At 45.8% G+C, this 19,696-nt stretch overlaps 1 protein-coding gene across 1 annotated transcript in view; it reads left to right on the top strand.

The window, feature by feature from the left end:
* LOC137325067 (BMP/retinoic acid-inducible neural-specific protein 3-like) overlaps nt 1-19,696 on the top strand; it is a 176,623-nt gene that overhangs the window by 88,896 nt on the left and 68,031 nt on the right. Inside the window, exon 4 of the mRNA XM_067989762.1 lies at nt 12,587-12,692. Coding sequence (XP_067845863.1) covers nt 12,587-12,692 — 106 coding nt within the window. The remainder of the gene's footprint in view (nt 1-12,586; nt 12,693-19,696) is intronic.

Raw genomic sequence — 19,696 nt, 5'->3', positions numbered from 1 at the left:
ATTAATCCTTGCTTCTCCAAGTGGAGACTAATTTTGTCCTTCAGAATTTTTTCCAATAATTTTCCTACCACTGATGTTAGGCTCACTGGCCTGTAGTTCCCCGGTTTTTCCCTACTCCCCTTCTTGAATAATGGTACTACATTAGCGGTTCTCCAGTCCTCTGGCACATCCCCTGTGGCCAGAGAGGTTCTGAATATATGTGTTAGAGCCCCCGCAATCTCCTCCTTTGCCTCACACAGTAGCCTGGGATACATTTCGTCCGGGCCTGGGGATTTATCCATTTTTAGGCCTGCTAAAACCGCCAATACCTCCTCCCGCTCGATGTTAATATGTTCGAGTATATCACAGTCCCCCTGTCGTATTTCTCTGTCTACGTCATCCTTCTGCATAGTGAAAACAGATGCAAAAAATTCATTTAGAACCCCTCCTACATCTTCCGGCTCCACACACAGATTGCCATTTTTGTCCCTAATGGGCCCTATTTTTTCCCTAGTTATCCTCTTACCCTTAATATACTTATAAAACATCTTAGGATTTTCCTTTATTTTGCTCGCCAGTGTTATTTCATGGCCCCTCCTTGATCTCCTAATTTCTTTTTTAAGTATCCCCCTGCACTTTTTGTACTCCTCTAGGGCTTCCTCCGTCTTTAGCCTTTTGTATCTGCCAAAAGCCCTCCTTTTTTTCCTAATCCATTCTCGTATATCCCCTGACATCCAAGGTTCCCTGGAGTTCTTGGAACCACCCTTGACCTTTACGGGAACATGTTGCCATTGTATGGTCTCAATCTCCCTTCTGAAAGACTCCCATTGCTCCGATGCGGATTTTCCTACAAGCAGCTGATCCCAGTCCATTTTGGCCAGATCCTGCCTTATCCTATTAAAATCGGCCTTCCCCCAATTTAGAACCTTTATTTCCGGCCCCTCCCTGTCCTTTTCCATGACCACCTTAAATCTCACTGAATTATGGTCACTGTCACCAAAGTGCTCACCTACTAGCACTTCTTCCACTTGGCCGGCCACATTCCCTAGAATTAGGTCCAGTACCGCCCCCTCTCTTGTAGGACTTTCTACATGCTGGCTCAAAAAGCTCTCCTGGATGCACGTTAAGAATTTTGTACCCTCTAAGCCTTTTACACTCTGAGTATCCCAGTTAATATTGGGGAAGTTGAAATCCCCCACTATTATTACCCTATTATTTGCACAATTTTCTGAGATTTGCCTACATATCTGTTCCTCTATCTCCCCCTGACTGTTTGGGGGCCTATAGTACACTCCCATCAAAGTGCTTGCCCCCTTTTTGTTTTTAAGCTCCACCCATATGGCCTCATTTGAGGAACCTGCTAATATATCATCCCTCCTTATGGCAGTAATTGATTCTTTAATTAATATTGCGACCCCCCCCCTCCTCTTATACCTCCCCCTCTGTCTCGCCTGAAGATTCTGTACCCCGTAATATTGAGCTGCCAGTCTTGCCCCTCCCTCAACCATGTCTCTGTGACAGCAACAATGTCATACTCCCATGTGTTTATCAACACCTTCAGTTCATCCACCTTATTTGCAAGACTCCTTGCATTAAAATAGATGCCATCCAGCCTTGCTCTTACATATTTGCCCTGTCTTAAAAGCTGACTTGTTTTTTTCTCAATATTTGGCTGCACATCACCCCCTATTGTAGCTCCACTCTGTATCCCATCCCCCTGCCAAGTTAGTTTAAACCCCCCCCAACAGTGCTCGTAAACCTCCCCGCAAGGATATTTGTCCCGCTCTGGTTCAGATGCAACCCGTCCGACTTGTACAAGTCCCACCTTCCCCAGAAGCAGGCCCAGTGATCCAGGAAACTGAAACCCTCCCTCCTGCACCAACTCTTTAGCCACGCATTCATCTGTTCTATCCTCCTATTTCTATACTCACTAGCCCGTGGCACTGGGAGTAATCCAGAGATTACAACCTTTGAGGTCCTGCTCTTTAATCTGCTACCTAGCTCCCTAAATTCTTGATGCAGGACCTCATCTCCCTTCCTACCTATGTCGTTGGTCCCAATGTGGACCACGACCTCTGCCTGCTCACCCTCCCCCTTGAGAATGCCCTGAAGCCGCTCAGTGACATCCATGACCCTGGCACCAGGGAGGCAACAAACCATCCTGGAGTCACGTTTACGGCCACAGAAATGCCTGTCTGTTCCCCTTACGATAGAATCCCCTACCACTATAGCTCTTCCACTCTTTTTCCTCCCAGCCTGTGCAGCAGAGCTACCCCTGGTGCCAGGAAGTTGGCTGCTGCTGCCTTCCCCTGATAAGTCATCCCCCTCAACAATATCCAAAGCGGTATATTTGTTTGAGAGGGGGACGGCCACAGAGGACCCCTGCACTGCCTGCCTGCTCCTCTTACTCTGCCTGGAGGTCACCCACTTACTTCCTGCCTGTACAACCTTTACCTGCGGTGTGACCATCTCACTCAACGTGCTGTCCACGACGTTTTCAGCATCGCGAATGCTCCATAATGAATCCATCCGCAGCTCCAGTGCCGCAATGCGGTTTGTCAGTAGCTGCAGCTGGATACATTTCCCGCACACATGGTCGTCAGGGGCACCGGAAGGGTCCCTGATTTCCCACATAGAGCAGGAAGAGCATAACACGAGGCTGGGCTGTCCTGACATGACTTACCCTTTAACTAATTAATTCAAATTAAATGAATCCCACCAATTTCACTTCAATTAAAAGGTATACTCAAGGGCCCTTGCTGAACAGCAGTCCCCCACTACACAACAGAGACCAGAGAATCCACAAACTCTAACCTTAGACAAATTCAGCAGGAAAATACTCACCAACCAATCACTTACCTCTTCCTTGGTGACGTCCCACTTTGGATTACTTTTTGCTTCTTATTTATCTTAGGTCCAGGAGTTAAGTCCCTGAAAACAAAATATAAAAACGAACCTACCCTTTAAATTCCCTCTACCCCCCAAAAGGTTAGAGGAGGTGGGAGGGTGGGAGTCACTACTAGTGTAGTGTCTCGGGTTTAGCAACCGCTCCACCTGTATACAGGTACCAATGAATTGGCCCCGCCCCCTGCCTTTGAAAAAGCCGCGAAGCTCCCTCCCCGCTGGGGAAAAAGACTCACGTAGGTCTCTCCTAGGTCTGCTCCCGCCTGTAGCTCCGCTCCGAGTGCAGGTAGGCCCTCGAGCCTGGGCCTTTAGTAGTCTCCGAGTCCCGCGCTCTCTCCTAGGTCTGCTCCCGCCTGTAGCTCCGCTCCGAGTGCAGGTAGGCCCTCGAGCCTGGGCCTTTAGTAGTCTCCGAGTCCCGCGCTCTCTCCTAGGTCTGCTCCCGCCTGTAGCTCCGCTCCGAGTGCAGGTAGGCCCTCGAGCCTGGGCCTTTAGTAGTCTCCGAGTCCCGCGCTCTCTCCTAGGTCCGCTCCCGCCTGTAGCTCCGCTCCGAGTGCAGGTAGGCCCTCGAGCCTGGGCCTTTAGTGGTCTCCGAGTCCCGCGCTCTCTCCTAGGTCCGCTCCCGCCTGTAGCTCCGCTCCGAGCGCGGGTAGGCCCTCGAGCCTGGGCCTTTAGTAGTCTCCGAGTCCCGCGCTCTCTCCTCGGTCCGCTCCCGCCTGTAGCTCCGCTCCGAGTGCGGGTAGGCCCTCGAGCCTGGGCCTTTAGTAGTCTCCGAGTCCCGCGCTCTCTCCTAGGTTCACTCCCGCCTGTAGCTCCGCTCCGAGTGCGGGTAGGCCCTCGAGCCTGGGCCTTTAGTAGTCTCCGAGTCCCGCGCTCTCTCCTCGGTCCGCTCCCGCCTGTAGCTCCGCTCCGAGTGCGGGTAGGCCCTCGAGCCTGGGCCTTTAGTAGTCTCCGAGTCCCGCGCTCTCTCCGAGGTCCGCTCCCGCCTGTAGCTCCGCTCCGAGTGCGGGTAGGCCCTCGAGCCTGGGCCTTTAGTGGTCTCCGAGTCCCGCGCTCTCTCCTAGGTCCGCTCCCGCCTGTAGCTCCGCTCCGAGTGCGGGTAGGCCCTCGAGCCTGGGCCTTTAGTAGTCTCCGAGTCCCGCGCTCTCTCCGAGGTCCGCTCCCGCCTGTAGCTCCGCTCCGAGTGCGGGTAGGCCCTCGAGCCTGGGCCTTTAGTGGTCTCCGAGTCCCGCGCTCTCTCCTAGGTCCGCTCCCGCCTGTAGCTCCGCTCCGAGTGCGGGTAGGCCCTCGAGCCTGGGCCTTTAGTAGTCTCCGAGTCCCGCGCTCTCTCCTAGGTCCGCTCCCGCCTGTAGCTCCGCTCCGAGTGCCTGTTGTGGTAGATCTAATCCTAGGTGATCAAGTGGCGCAATGCCTGTTGTGGTAAGGAAGAAAGAAAACACTTGCATTCATATAGTGCCTTATCATTGTACCACAACAGGCACTGCACCACTTGATCACCCAGGATCAGTTCTATGAACAGGCACTGCACCACTTGATCACCCAGGATCAGTTCTATGAACAGGCACTGCACCACTTGATCACCCAGGATCAGATCGACCACAACAGGCACTCACCTGACGAAGGAGTTAAGCTCCGAAAGCTTGTGATTTTCAAATAAAACTGTTGGACTATAACCTGGTGTTGTAAGATTCCTTACATTTCTTTTTATTTGTTCATGGGATGTGGGCGTCGCTGGCGATGCCAGCATTTATTGCCCATCCCTAATTGCCCTTGAGAAGGTGGTGGTGAGCCGCCTTCTTGAACCGCTGCAGTCCGTGTGGTGAAGGTTCTCCCACAGTGCTGTTAGGAAGGGAGTTCCAGGATTTTGACCCAGCGACGATGAAGGAACGGCGATATATTTCCAAGTCGGGATGGTGTGTGACTTGGAGGGGAACGTGCAGGTGGTGTTGTTCCCATGCGCCTGCTGCCCTTGTCCTTCTAGGTGGTAGAAGTCGCGGGTTTGGGGGGTGCTGTCGAGGAAGCCTTGGCGAGTTGTTGGGCTCACCATTATTTTAAATGCAATTTCTGGGCCAGTGTTATCCAGGTGTGCTAAGTGTTTGTTGGCTAATATCACCAATAGTAATTCCTAGGCTATAGAAGCAACATAGAGTTTAGCCATGAACAGGAACATTTGGTCGAGACTGTGCACATAAACTTGAATGTTTTCCACTCTGGCACATGACCTCTGTGCACTGATTCCATATCCTGGCATCTATTTTGTTTTCTGTATTCACTAATCAAATGTAAAAATAATATGCCAATGAAGGAAATATGTCAGCTTATGAATGATTGACGAACAGAGTTCCACACCTGAAGTAATTCATATGCATTCTCCCTCGAATCATTTGCATGTTTATTTGCTGCAAACTTGCTTCAAAGAATACAAGCACCAAGGTAGTTCATCACTTAGCAATGGTATTTGTTTGACAAATGACGTGTGATGAAGTGTGATTTTCCCAGACCATTGGGATCTCATTCCAACCTCTGAATTTTGATAAATAGAATTATGTCTTTTGTTGCTGGCTCCGATATGATGCAGTTAAAGTGAATGATAGATATTGATGATATCCTTATCAACCTCAGCAAAACATAGTTGAACAAGCAGTGCGAGGTGGATTACTTCAAGAACTGTTCTCTTCAGGGACTTATATGGATGGATTAAGTATCATGTTTGAGAAGCTGTAGTTTAAAGTAATGTGCACCATTAAAAAAATCTGTATTTTGTTCTCTAAAAAGCAATAACTTGGCTTTTGGGTCCCAGCTGCTTCAAAGTTGCTCACTGAGCCAAATAATATAATATATCTCAAACTGTCATTATAAAACAATGCTAGTTTAATAAAAGAACAATACTGAATGGAGAGTTCGATGGGAACAGAGTGTTACATGGAGAGATGGGTGGGAGCAAGTGTTAGATGGAGAGCTGGGTGGGAGCAGGGTGTTAGATGGAGAGATGGGTGGGAGCAGGGTGTTAGATGGAGAGATGGGTGGGAGCAGGGTGTTAGATGGAGAGATGGGTGGGAGCAAGTGTTAGATGAAGAGATGGGTGAGAGCAGGGTGTGAGATGGAGAGATGGGTGAGAGCAGGGTATTAGGTGGAGAGATGGGTGGGAGCAGGGTGTTAGATGGGGAAATGGGTGGGAGCAGGGTGTTAGATGGAGAGATTGTGGGAGCAGGTGTTAGGTGGAGAGATGGGTGGGAGCAGGGTGTTAGATGGAGAGATGGGTGGGAGCAGGGTGTTAGATGGAGAGATGGGTGGGAGCAGGGTGTTAGATGGAGAGATGGGTGGGAGCAGGGTGTTAGATGGAGAGATGGGTGGGAGCAGGGTGTTAGGGTGTTAGATGGAGAGATGGGTGGGAGCAGGGTGTTAGATGGAGAGATGGGTGGGAGCAGGGTGTTAGATGGAGAGATGGGTGGGAGCAGTGTAGGTCCTGCTCCTCCCAGTATGCTACACTTACCACATGTCAATTCTCAAATTACTCATATAATGTATCCCAAAATATTATTTTCTGAAAGAAACTCTATCTAATTTACATTTGAATATATCAACTGTCACAGGGCTCTACTATCAGAAAGTAGCGTTAAAGAGGTAATTTTCCGTTTGGCAAGTTGTACCTAGTGGGGTACCGCAAAGATCGCTGCTTGTGCCTCAGCTATTTACAATCTACATTAATGACTTAGATGACGGGACCAAGTGTAATATGTCCAAATTTGCTGTCAATAAAAAGTTAGGTGGGAAAATAAGCTGTGAGGAGGACACAAAGAGTCTACAAAGGGATATAGACAGGTTAAGGTGAGTGGGCAAGAAGGTGGTAGATGGAGTATAATGTGGGGAAATGTGAGGTTATTCACTTTGGTGGGAAGAACAGAAAAACAGAACATTTTTTAAATGGTGAGAAACTGTCAAATGTTGGCGTTCAGAGAGATTTGGGTATCCTGGTACAGGAAACACAAGAAGTTAGTATGCAAGTGCAGCAAACAATTAGTAAGCTTCAGTGGTTCTTACTTATCATAGAATCATAGAATCATAGAAGTTACAACATGGAAACAGGCCCTTCGGCCCAACATGTCCATGTTGTCCAGTTTATACCACTAAGCTAGTCCCAATTGCCTGCACTTGGCCCATATCCCTCTATACCCATCTTACCCATGTAACTGTCCAAATGCTTTTTAAAAGACAAAATTGTACCCGCCTCTACTACTGCCTCTGGCAGCTCGTTCCAGACACTCACCACCCTTTGAGTGAAAAAATTGCCCCTCTGGACCCTTTTGTATCTCTCCCCTCTCACCTTAAATCTATGCCCCCTCGTTATAGACTCCCCTACCTTTGGGAAAAGATTTTGACTATCTACCTTATCTATGCCCCTCATTATTTTATAGACTTCTATAAGATCACCCCTTAACCTCCTACTCTCCAGGGAAAAAAGTCCCAGTCTGTCTAACCTCTCCCTATAAGTCAAACCATCAAGTCCCGGTAGCATCCTAGTAAATCTTTTCTGCACTCTTTCTAGTTTAATAATATCCTTTCTATAATAGGGTGACCAGAACTGTACACAGTATTCCAAGTGTGGCCTCACCAATGCCCTGTACAACTTCAACAAGACATCCCAACTCCTGTATTCAATGTTCTGACCAATGAAACCAAGCATGCCGAATGCCTTCTTCACCACCCTATCCACCTGTGACTCCACTTTCAAGGAGCTATGAACCTGTACTCCTAGATCTCTTTGTTCTATAACTCTCCCCAACGCCCTACCATTAACGGAGTAGGTCCTGGCCCAATTCGATCTACCAAAATGCATCACCTCACATTTATCTAAATTAAACTCCATCTGCCATTCATCGGCCCACTGGCCCAATTTATCAAGATCCCGTTGCAATCCTAGATAACCTTCTTCACTGTCCACAATGCCACCAATCTTGGTGTCATCTGCAAACTTACTAACCATGCCTCCTAAATTCTCATCCAAATCATTAATATAAATAACAAATAACAGCGGACCCAGCACCGATCCCTGAGGCACACCGCTGGACACAGGCATCCAGTTTGAAAAACAACCCTCGACAACCACCCTCTGTCTTCTGTCGTCAAGCCAATTTTGTATCCAATTGGATCCCATGAGATTTAACCTTATGTAACAACCTACCATGCGGTACCTTGTCAAAGGCTTTGCTGAAGTCCATGTAGACCACGTCTACTGCACAGCCCTCAACTATCTTCTTGGTTACCCCTTCAAAAAACTCAATCAAATTCGTGAGACATGATTTTCCTCTCACAAAACCATGCTGACTGTTCCTAATTAGTCCCTGCCTCTCCAAATGCCTGTCGATCCTGTCCCTCAGAATACCCTCTAACAACTTACCCACTACAGATGTCAGGCTCACCGGTCTGTAGTTCCCAGGCTTTTCCCTGCCACCCTTGTTAAACAAAGGCACAACATTTGCTGCCCTCCAATCTTCAGGCACCTCACCTGTAGCGGTGGATGATTCAAATATCTCTGCTAGGGGACCCGCAATTTCCTCCCTAACCTCCCATAACGTCCTGGGATACATTTCATCAGGTCCCGGAGATTTATCTACCTTGATGCGCGTTAAGACTTCCAGCACCTCCCTCTCTGTAATATGTACACTCCTCAAGACATCACTATTTATTTCCCCAAGTTCCCTAACATCCATGCCTTTCTCAACCGTAAATACCGATGTGAAATATTCATTCAGGATCTCACCCATCTCTTGTGGTTCTGCACATAGATGACCTTGTTGATCCTTAAGAGGCCCTACTCTCTCCCGAGTTACTCTTTTGCCCTTTATGTATTTGTAGAAGCTCTTTGGATTCTCCTTTGCCTTATCTGCCAAAGCAATCTCATGTCCCCTTTTTGCCCTCCTGATTTCTCTCTTAACTCTAATCCGGCAATCTCTATACTCTTCAAGGGATCCACTTGATCCCAGCTGCCTATGCATGTCATATAACTCAACCCCTCAGATAATGAAGCAGTCCGAGCCCGCATGCAGCAAGACCTGGACAACATCCAGGCTAGGGCTGATAAGTGGCAAGTAACATTCGCGCCAGATAAGTGCCAGGCAATGACCATCTCCAACAAGAGAGAGTCTGACCACCTCCCCTTGACATTCAACGGCATTACCATCACCGAATCCCCCACCATCAACATCCTGGGGGTCACCATTGACCAGAAACTTAACTGGACCAGCCATATAAATACTGTGGCTACGAGAGCAGGTCAGAGGCTGGGTATTCTGCGGCGAGTGACTCACTTCCTGACTCCCCAAAGCCTTTCCACCATCTACAAGGCACAAGTCAGGAGTGTGATGGAATACTCTCCACTTGCCTGGATGAGTGCAGCTCCAACAACACTCAAGAAGCTCGACACCATCCAAGATAAAGCAGCCCGCTTGATTGGCACCCCATCCACCACCCTAAACATTCACTCCCTTCACCACCGGCGCACTGTGGCTGCAGTGTGCACCATCCACAGGATGCACTGCAGCAACTCGCCAAGGCTTCTTCGACAGCACCTCCCAAACCTGCGACCTCTACCACCTAGAAGGACAAGGGCAGCAGGCGCATGGGAACAACACCACCTGCACGTTCCCCTCCAAGTCACACACCATCCCGACTTGGAAATATATCGCCGTTCCTTCATTGTCGCTGGGTCAAAATCCTGGAACTCCCTTCCTAACAGCACTGTGGGAGAACCGTCACCACACGGACTGCAGCGGTTCAAGAAGGCGGCTCACCACCACCTTCTCAAGGACAATTAGTAATGGGCAATAAATGCCGGCCTTGCCAGCGACGCCCACATCCCGTGAACGAATAAATAAATAAAAAAATATGCCTCCTTCTTCTTTTTGACTAGGGCCTCAATCGCCCGAGTCATCCAAGGTTCCCTACTTCTACCAGCCTTGCCCTTCACTTTATAAGGAATGTGCTTACCCTGAACCCTGGTTAACACACTTTTGAAAGCCTCCCACTTACCAGACGTCCCTTTGCCTGCCAACAGACTCTCCCAATCAACTTCTGAAAGTTCCTGTCCAATACCATCAAAATTGTCCTTTCCCCAATTTAGAATTTTAACTTTTGGGCCAGACCTATCCTTCTCCATAGCTATCTTAAAACTAATGGAATTATGATCACTGGTCCCAAAGTGATCCCTCACTAACACTTCTGTCACCTGCCCTTCCTTATTTCCCAAGAGGAGGTCAAGTTTTGCCCCCTCTCTAGTCGGGCCATCCACATACTGAATGAGAAATTCCTCCTGAATACACTCAACAAATTTCTCTCCATCCAAGCCCCTAATGCTATGGCTGACCCAGTCAATGTTGGGAAAGTTAAAGTCCCCTACTATTACCACCCTATTTTTCTTGCAGCTGTCTGTAATCTCCTTACATATTTGCTCCTCAATTTCCCGTTGACTATTTGGGGGTCTGTAGTACAATCCTATCAAAGTGATCTCTCCCTTCTTATTTTTCTTCTCTAGGCCTCACCCTTTTTTCTCTCTGAGGAAGGTCTACACCCACTCCCGCCTCAATTACTTTTTAATGGTGAGATTTCTTAAAAGGGCCATACCCCTCTTCTTAAAGGTGAGGTTTCTTAAAAGGGCCATAACCCTGCTCTTAAAGGTGAGGTTTCTTAAAAGAGACATACCCTCACTCGGGGATCAAGGCTCTCATCCTACCGGCCCTCAGGCACCCTGCTACACCACACTAACTGCTTCCATCAGCTCCTTAGGGAGTCTGCTCCATTGATTGACCACTGGCTCACTGAAATATTGTTTCCCCAGATTAGTTTTGAATTTACCCCCCTCATGTGCAGGCCATGTCCTCTGGTTCTGCAGTACTGGACAAGGTGAAATAACTTGTCATGATTTAAATGATCTAGTCCCTTTTGTAGCCTAAAAACAGCAATCATATAACCTCTCAACCTGATCTTTTCCAGTGAGAACATGCCCAATTTATATAATTGCACCTCATAATCCAATCCCTCCATCTCCTCAATCATTTTGCTTGCTCCTTTCTGTATTCTTTCAGTAGCTGCAATATCCTTTTTGTACCGTGGCGACCAGAACTGTACACTGTATTCTAAGTGCGGTCGCACCAATGATTTATAAAGTGGCAGGATTACCTCACTATTTCAGCTCAACATTGGCCTTTTAATACGTCCCAACATCTGATCTGCTTTACTCACTGTCACCGAACAATGCTGCGTTAGCTTCAATTTATTGTCAATCAGGACCCCCAGATCTCTTTCATTTTCCGCGCACATTATTTTCTTTCCATTTAAGTAATTGGCTTTTTTAGTCCCCATGTGAAGCACTTTGCATATCTCGACATTGAATTTCATCTGCCCTCTGTCTGCCCAATTCCCAAGTACATTCAAATCCTCCTGTAACTTATCCTGTTCGGCTTTGGAGTCTACCACCTTCATTAGCCTTGCATCATCTCCAAATTTAGCCCCTGTGCTTGTGACTCCTAGCTCCAGAACATTTATTAAGGTATTAAACAAAAAAAGGTTCCAGAACAGCCCCCTGTGGGACCCCGACGGTAACATTCTCCCAGACTGATAACTGTGCCTGTACTGCTGTCCTCTGGGTTCTATCAGCCAACTAATTATGTAGCTATCGTAAGAGAGCTGAACACAGCTATAGCCAAGAAGAGAACCAGAAAGTAAGCTATTCCAAATGGTCACACCAGCTGCATTTCTTTTATTTAAGTTCATGCTGAACTGAAAAACAGCATTATTCAGATAAACTGGAGAAAGTTCTGGAAGTCCGTGATCACTGTTGAAGTTTCGAGGACGGTTCTGAATAAAAATCCAGAATTTAAATGTTGAACTTGTTTTGGTAACGCAATGTATTTACAGAGATTTTTGGTAAATATGGAAAGATGTAAATTAGTTAATCTCTTAAATTTCATCAATTTACTGCTGTTTGCTGTGAAACTCACAATGAAACTGCTTGATAATAATCATGAAGAATTCCTTGCCTGTATCATATACAGATTTATGTAATTGTGATATGTGGGGAACAAATTTATTGAATTATCTCTCTGCAGCAGACAAGGAAAATATAAAGATTGATTTTCAAGAAACCAGCCACTTTGTCTGTCTCTGGAGAGATCTCTTACAAACTTCTTTCCAAAATCCTTTCACTGGGTCTGCGTGCCGTTCTCCAACCTCCATACCTGAGTGCACCCACCGCTTGCAACAATGTAACCTCCGAATTGCCCCATGAGCAACGCTATTATTACAAATAAAGAAAATCACTCCCTCCCCCCACCCCCATCCTGTTCTATAATATGCGACTTGGCCTCGCCCGAGTACAGAACCAATTTGAGAGATTTGTGAAGTGGAAGGCCAAAATTAAATTGGAAAGTTCGCCAACACTAAGAAATAGAAGGCAAGATATATTGTGAAAAAAGTAATCTTTGAGTTGGTAGTTATCTCCACTTCTACTTTATAATAGAATCCGTTTCTACTCAGGATTACATTTTCACACAGACCAGCCAGGTGCAAAAATGTAGTTATTTTGAAAACTGCACCCAGGAATTGGAAATTCTCAGGATAAGTCCTGTTAAACTCCTGACATCTAGTTGTAAACGAGTAAAATGTGACAAGATCTTCTCTGACAAACTTTCCTCTTTCTCTGGTTGTCCAGGTAACTGAAACCAGAACAGGGCCTCTTGGATGCAGTAACTACGACAACCTAGACTCTGTCAGTTCAGTTCTGGTACAAAGTCCTGAGAACAAAATTCACTTACAAGGTCAGTACAGGTGCGGCTGCTCAAATTTCTCCTATTATTCCTGTAACTGTCGATGTAAATTGTGCTTCACTTTTCTTATTCCCTCAAGTCTAGGTGCAATGGCTAGAGCCTTGTTCTATTATTCATGTGTCAAGCTGGTTGTGGCACTACTTCATGTTATTCCTGAAATATCAGCATCAATTGCTGGGGTTCGCATGAATAATTCAATAATTTACAAGATGTATTAAAATGATAAAACTACATGATTACTATCATGCAATTGCACCGTGTGTTATTGTAGTACAATTAAAGAAAGCTAATACATTCTTAAGAGCAGCTTACACATATTATTCCCATTGTGTGCTGGAATTTCCTTGTATTATTCCTCTGAGTCACTGTGATTGTTGGAATTTCCCTGTATTATTCCTCTCAGTGTCACTGTGATTGTTGGAGTTTCCCTGTATTATTCCTCTCAGTGTCACTGTGATTGTTGGAGTTTCCCTGTATTATTCCTCTCAGTGTCACTGTGATTGTTGGAGTTTCCCTGTATTATTCCTCTCAGTGTCACTGTGATTGTTGGAGTTTCCCTGTATTATTCCTCAGTGTCACTGTGATTGTTGGAGTTTCCCTGTATTATTCCTCAGTGTCACTGTGATTGTTGGAGTTTCCCTGTATTATTCCTCTCAGTGTCACTGTGATTGTTGGAGTTTCCCTGTATTATTCCTCTCAGTGTCACTGTGATTGTTGGAGTTACCCTGTATTATTCCTCTCAGTGTCTCTGTGATTGTTGGTGTTTTGTTGTATTATTCCTCAGTGTCACTGTGATTGTTGGAGTTTCCCTGTATTATTCCTCTCAGTGTCACTGCGATTGTTGGAGTTTCCCTGTATTATTCCTCTCAGTGTCTCTGTGATTGTTGGTGTTTTGTTGTATTATTCCTCTCAGTGTCACTGTGATTGTTGGAGTTTCCCTGTATTATTCCTCTCAGTGTCACTGTGATTGTTGGAATTTTGTTGTATTATTCCTCTCAGTGTCACTGTGATTGTTGGTGTTTTGTTGTATTATTCCTCTCAGTGTCACTGGGATTGTTGGAGTTTCCCTGTATTATTCCTCTCAGTGTCTCTGTGATTGTTGGAGTTTTGTTGTATTATTCCTCAGTGTCACTGTGATTGTTGGAATTTTGTTGTATTATTCCTCAGTGTCACTGTGATTGTTGGAATTTTGTTGTATTATTCCTCAGTGTCACTGTGATTGTTGGAGTTTCCCTGTATTATTCCTCTCAGTGTCACTGTGATTGTTGGAGTTTTGTTGTATTATTCCTCTCAGTGTCACTGCGATTGTTGGAATTTCCCTGTATTATTCCTCAGTGCCACTGTGATTGTTGGAGTTTCCCTGTATTATTCCTCTCAGTGTCACTGTGATTGTTGGAATTTTGTTGTATTATTCCTCAGTGTCACTGTGATTGTTGGAGTTTCCCTGTATTATTCCTCTCAGTGTCTCTGTGATTGTTGGAATTTCCCTGTATTATTCCTCAGTGTCACTGTGATTGTTGGAGTTTTGTTGTCTTATTCCTCAGTGTCACTGTGATTGTTGGAGTTTCCCTGTATTATTCCTCTCAGTGTCACTGTGATTGTTGGAGTTTCCCTGTATTATTCCTCAGTGTCACTGTGATTGTTGGAATTTCCCTTTATTATTCCTCAGTGCCACTGTGATTGTTGAAGTTTCCCTGTATTATTCCCCTCAGTGTCACTGTGATTGTTAGAGTTTCCCTGTATTATTCCTCAGTGTCACTGTGATTGTTGGAGTTTCCCTGTATTATTCCTCAGTTTCACTGTGATTGTTGGAGTTTCCCTGTATTATTCCTCTCAGTGTCACTGTGATTGTTGGTGTTTTGTTGTATTATTCCTCAGTGTCACTGTGATTGTTGGAGTTTCCCTGTATTATTCCTCAGTGTCACTGTGATTGTTGGAGCTTCCCTGTATTATTCCTCTCAGTGTCACTGTGATTGTTGGAGTTTCCCTGTATTATTCCTCTCAGTGTCACTGTGATTGTTGGAGTTTCCCTGTATTATTCCTCAGTGTCACTGTGATTGTTGGAGTTTCCCTGTATTATTCCTCTCAGTGTCACTGTGATTGTTGGAGTTTCCCTGTATTATTCCTCTCAGTGTCACTGTGATTGTTGGAGTTTCCCTGTATTATTCCTCTCAGTGTCACTGCGATTGTTGGAATTTTGTTGTATTATTCCTCTCAGTGTCACTGCGATTGTTGGAATTTTGTTGTATTATTCCTCTCAGTGTCACTGCGATTGTTGGAATTTTGTTGTATTATTCCTCTCAGTGTCACTGTGATTGTTGGAGTTTCCCTGTATTATTCCTCAGTGTCACTGTGATTGTTGGAATTTTGTTGTATTATTCCTCTCAGTGTCACTGCGATTGTTGGAGTTTCCCTGTATTATTCCTCAGTGTCACTGTGATTGTTGGAATTTTGTTGTATTATTCCTCAGTGTCACTGTGATTGTTGGAATTTTGTTGTATTATTCCTCAGTGTCACTGTGATTGTTGGAGTTTCCCTGTATTATTCCTCAGTGTCACTGTAATTAAGAACATAAGAACATAAGAAATTGGAGCAGGAGTAGGCCAATCGGCCCCTCGAGCCTGCTCCGCCATTCAATAAGATCATGGCTGATCTGATCCCAACCACAAATCTAAAGAACACAAGAAGTCGGAGCAGGACCCGGCCACATAGCCCCTGGGCCCTCTCCGCCACCCACAGGGCATTGACCGATCCGAACTCAGCTTCATGTCCAATTTCCTGCCCGCTCCCCATAACCCCTAATTCCCTTTACTTCTAGGAAACTGTCCATTTCTGTTTTAAATTTATCTAATGAAGTAGCTTCCACAGCTTCCTGGGGCAGCAAATTCCACAGACCTACCACCCTCTGAGTGAAGAAGTTTCTCCTCATCTCAGTTTTGAAAGAGCAGCCCCTTATTCTAAGATTATGCCCCCTAGTTCTAGTTTCACCCATCTTTGGGAACATCCTTACTGCATCCACCCGATCAAGACCCTTCACAATCTTATATGTTTCAATAAGATCGCCTCTCATTCTTCTGAACTCCAATGAGTAGAGTCCCAATCTACTCAACCTCTCCTCATATGTCCGCCCCCTCATCCCCGGGATTAACCGAGTGAACCTTCTTTGTACTGCCTCGAGAGCAAGTATGTCTTTTCTTAAGTATGGAGACCAAAACTGTATGCAGTATTCCAGGTGCGGTCTCACCAATACCTTATATAACTGCAGCAATACCTCCTTGTTTTTATATACTATCCCCCTAGCAATAAAAGCCAACATTCCGTTGGCTTTCTTGATCACCTGCTGCACCTGCATACCAACTTTTTGATTTTCTTGCACTAGGACCCCCAGATCCCTTTGTACTGCAGTACTTTCCAGTCTCTCGCCATTAAGAAAATAACTTGCTCTCTGATTTTTCCTGCCAAAGTGCATAACCTCACATTTTCCAATATTATATTGCATCTGCCAAATCTCCGCCCACTCACCCAGCCTGTCTATATCCCCCTGCAGGTTTTTTATGTCCGCCTCACTCTCTACTTTCCCTCCCATCTTTGTATCATCTGCAAATTTTGATATGTTGCACTCGGTCCCCTCCTCCAAATCGTTAATATAGATTGTAAAGAGTTGGGGACACAGCACCGACCCCTGTGGAACACCACTGGTTACTGGTTGCCAGTCCGAAAATGAACCATTTATCCCAACTCTCTGCTTCCTGTTCGATAACCAATCCTCCACCCATGCCAGAATATTACCCCCAATCCCGTAATTTTTTATCTTAAGTAATAATCTTTTATGTGGCACCTTGTCGAATGCCTTCTGGAAGTCTAAATATACTATGTCAACTGGTTCCCCTTTATCCACCCTATACGTTATATCCTCGAAGAACTCAAGCAAATTTGTCAGACATGACTTCCCCTTCATAAAGCCATGCTGACTTTGTCCTATTAAATTATGCTTATCTAAATGTTCCGTTACTGTCTCCTTAATAATAGACTCCAAAATTTTACCCACCACAGATGTTAAGCTAACTGGCCTATAATTTCCAGCCTTCTACCTACTACCCTTTTTAAATAACGGTGTTACATTAGCAGTTTTCCAATCTGCCGGGACCTCTCCTGAGTCCAGGGAATTTTGGAAAACTATCACCAAAGCATCCACAATCCCTACTGCCACTTCCCTCAAGACCCTAGGATGGAAGCCATCAGGTCCAGGGGATTTATCCGCCTTGAGTCCCATTATTTTACTGAGTACCATCTCCTGAGTGATTTTAATCGTATTTAGCTCCTCCCCCCCGAGAGTCCCCTGTTTGTCCAGTGTTGGGATATTCTTAGTGTCCTCTACTGTAAAGACTGAAACAAAATATTTGTTCAGCATTTTTGCCATCTCCATGTTTCCCACCATTAATTTCCCGGTCTCATCCTCTAAGGGACCTATGTTTGCCTTAGCCACCCTTTTTCTTTTTATATAACTATAGAAACTCTTGCTATCTGTTTTTATATTTTTTGCTAATTTCTTTTCATAATCTAACTTCCCTTTCTTAATCAATCCTTTAGTTACTTTTTGCTGTCTTTTGAAGAATTCCCAATCTTCTATCCTCCCACTAAGTTTGGCTACCTTATATGTCCTTGTTTTTAGTCGGATACTATCCTTGATTTCTTTACTTAGCCACGGATGGCTGTCATTTCTTTTACACCCTTTTTTCCTCAGTGGAATATATTTATTTTGAAAGTTGTAAAATAACTCCCTAAATGAACACCACTGCTCATGTACCGTCTTACCCTTTAATCTATTTTCCCAGTCCACTTTAATCAATTCCGCTCTCATACCATCATAGTCTCCTTTATTCAAGCTCAGTACGCTTGTTTGAGAATCAACCTTCTCACCCTGTAATTGGATATGGAATTCAACCATGTTGTGGTCGCTCGTTCCAAGGGGATCCTTAACTAGGACATTATTAATTAATCCTGACTCATTACACAGGACCAGGTCCAAGGTTGCCTGCCCCCTTGTAGGATCAGTTACATACTGCTCAAGAAATCCATCCCTGATGCACTCAATGAACTCGTCCTCAAGGCTGCTCTGCCCAATTTGATTTGTCCAGTTAATATGATAATTAAAATCCCCCATAATTATGGCTGTTCCCTTATTACATGCCCCGACTATCTCCTGATTAATACTTCTTCCAGCAGAGTTGCAACTATTAGGAGGCCTATATACGACACCCACTAATGTTTTTTACCCTTATTATTCCTTATCTCCACCCAAACTGTTTCATTATCTTGATGCTTTGTCCCAATATCATTTCTCTGTATTACAGTGATTCCTTCCTTTATTAACATAGCCACCCCACCTCCCCTTCCTTCCTGCCTGTCCTTCCTGATTGTTAAATACCCTGGCATATTTAATTCCCAGTCGTTGTCACCCTGCAGCCATGTTTCTGTAATGGCCACAAGATCATACCCATACGTAGTTATTTGTGCCGTTAACTCGTCCATTTTATTACGAATGCTACGTGCATTCAGATAAAGAACTTTCAAATCTGTTTTGTGACGCTTAGTTCCTGCTTTTTCCTTTTTTAACACTTTACCTATTACTCCATACCTTCTGTCCCTTCCTGTTACGCTTTCCTCTCTCTCCCTGCTCAGGTTCCCAACCCCCTGCCACTTTAGTTTAAACCCTCCCCAACAGCACTAGCAAACACTCCTCCTAGGACAGCGGTCCCGGCCCTGCCCAGGTGCAGACCATCCGGTTTGTACTGGTCCCACCTCCCCCAGAACCGTTTCCAGTATCCCAGGAATTTGAATCCCTCCCCCTTGCACCATTCCTCTAGCCACGTATTCATTTGAAATATCCTCCTATTTCTACTCTGACTAGCACGTGGCACTGGCAGCAATCCTGAGATTACTACCTTTGAGGTCCTATTTTTTAATTTACCTCCTAACTCCCTATATTCTGCTTTTAGGACCTCATCCCCTTTTTTACCTATATCGTTGGTGCCTATGTGCACCACGACAGCTGGCTGTTCGCCCTCCCCCTCCAAAATGTTCTGTAGCCGCTCCGAGACATCCTTGATCCTTGCACCAGGGAGGCAACACACCATCCTGGAGTCTCGGTTGCGGCCGCAGAAACGCCTGTCTATTCCCCTTACAATTGAGTCCCCTATCACTATAGCTCTGCCACTCTTTTTCCTCCCAGCCTGTGCAGCAGAGCTACCCGTGGTGCCAGGAAGTTGGCTGCTGCTGCCTTCCCCTGATAAGTCATCCCCCCCAACAGCATCCAAAGTGGCATATCTGTTTGAGAGGGGGATGGCCACAGGGGACCCCTGCACTACCTGCCTGCATCTCTTACTCTTCCTGGTGGTCACCCATTCACTTCCTGCCTGTATACCCTTTACCTGCAGTGTGACCAACTCGCTAAACGTGCTATCCACGAGTTTCTCTGCATCGCGGATGCTCCACAGTGAGTCCACCCGCAGCTCCAGCTCCGAGATACGATCGGTCAGTAGCTGCAGGTGGACACACTTCCCGCACACATGGTCGGCAGGGACACTGGTAGTGTCCATGACTTCCCACATCTTGCAGGAGGGGCATATCACGGGTGCGAGGTCTGCTGCCATGACTTGCCTTAGCTTAGTTACCCCTTTTAAATTACGTTGAAATTAGAAAATGTTAACTATACTAGGGACCTAGGTTCACTAAAAAAAAACACAATCTGCTATAAAACCTGCAGATCTTCCCTTTCTTATTACTTTACTTACAGTAAAATGGTAGAAATACTCACCTGAACCTACTCACCAATCAGCTGCCTCCCCTGTGCCGCGTCACTTTCTGACTGGTGACGTCACCCCGAACTCTGCCGCTGGTCTCAGAGTCTCGCTCTCAGAGTAAGCTTTGGTCTCGCTCTCTCCGCGCTGTTTATATCCCCGCTCTGGTCTCGCTCTCTCCCGCCGCTCACCGAC

Source organism: Heptranchias perlo, chromosome 9 (assembly GCF_035084215.1).
Source record: "Heptranchias perlo isolate sHepPer1 chromosome 9, sHepPer1.hap1, whole genome shotgun sequence".
Classification (NCBI taxonomy): Eukaryota; Metazoa; Chordata; class Chondrichthyes; order Hexanchiformes; family Hexanchidae; genus Heptranchias; species Heptranchias perlo.
Note: the sequence above shows the minus strand (reverse complement) of the source record. Positions and strands in the feature narration are given on the sequence as shown.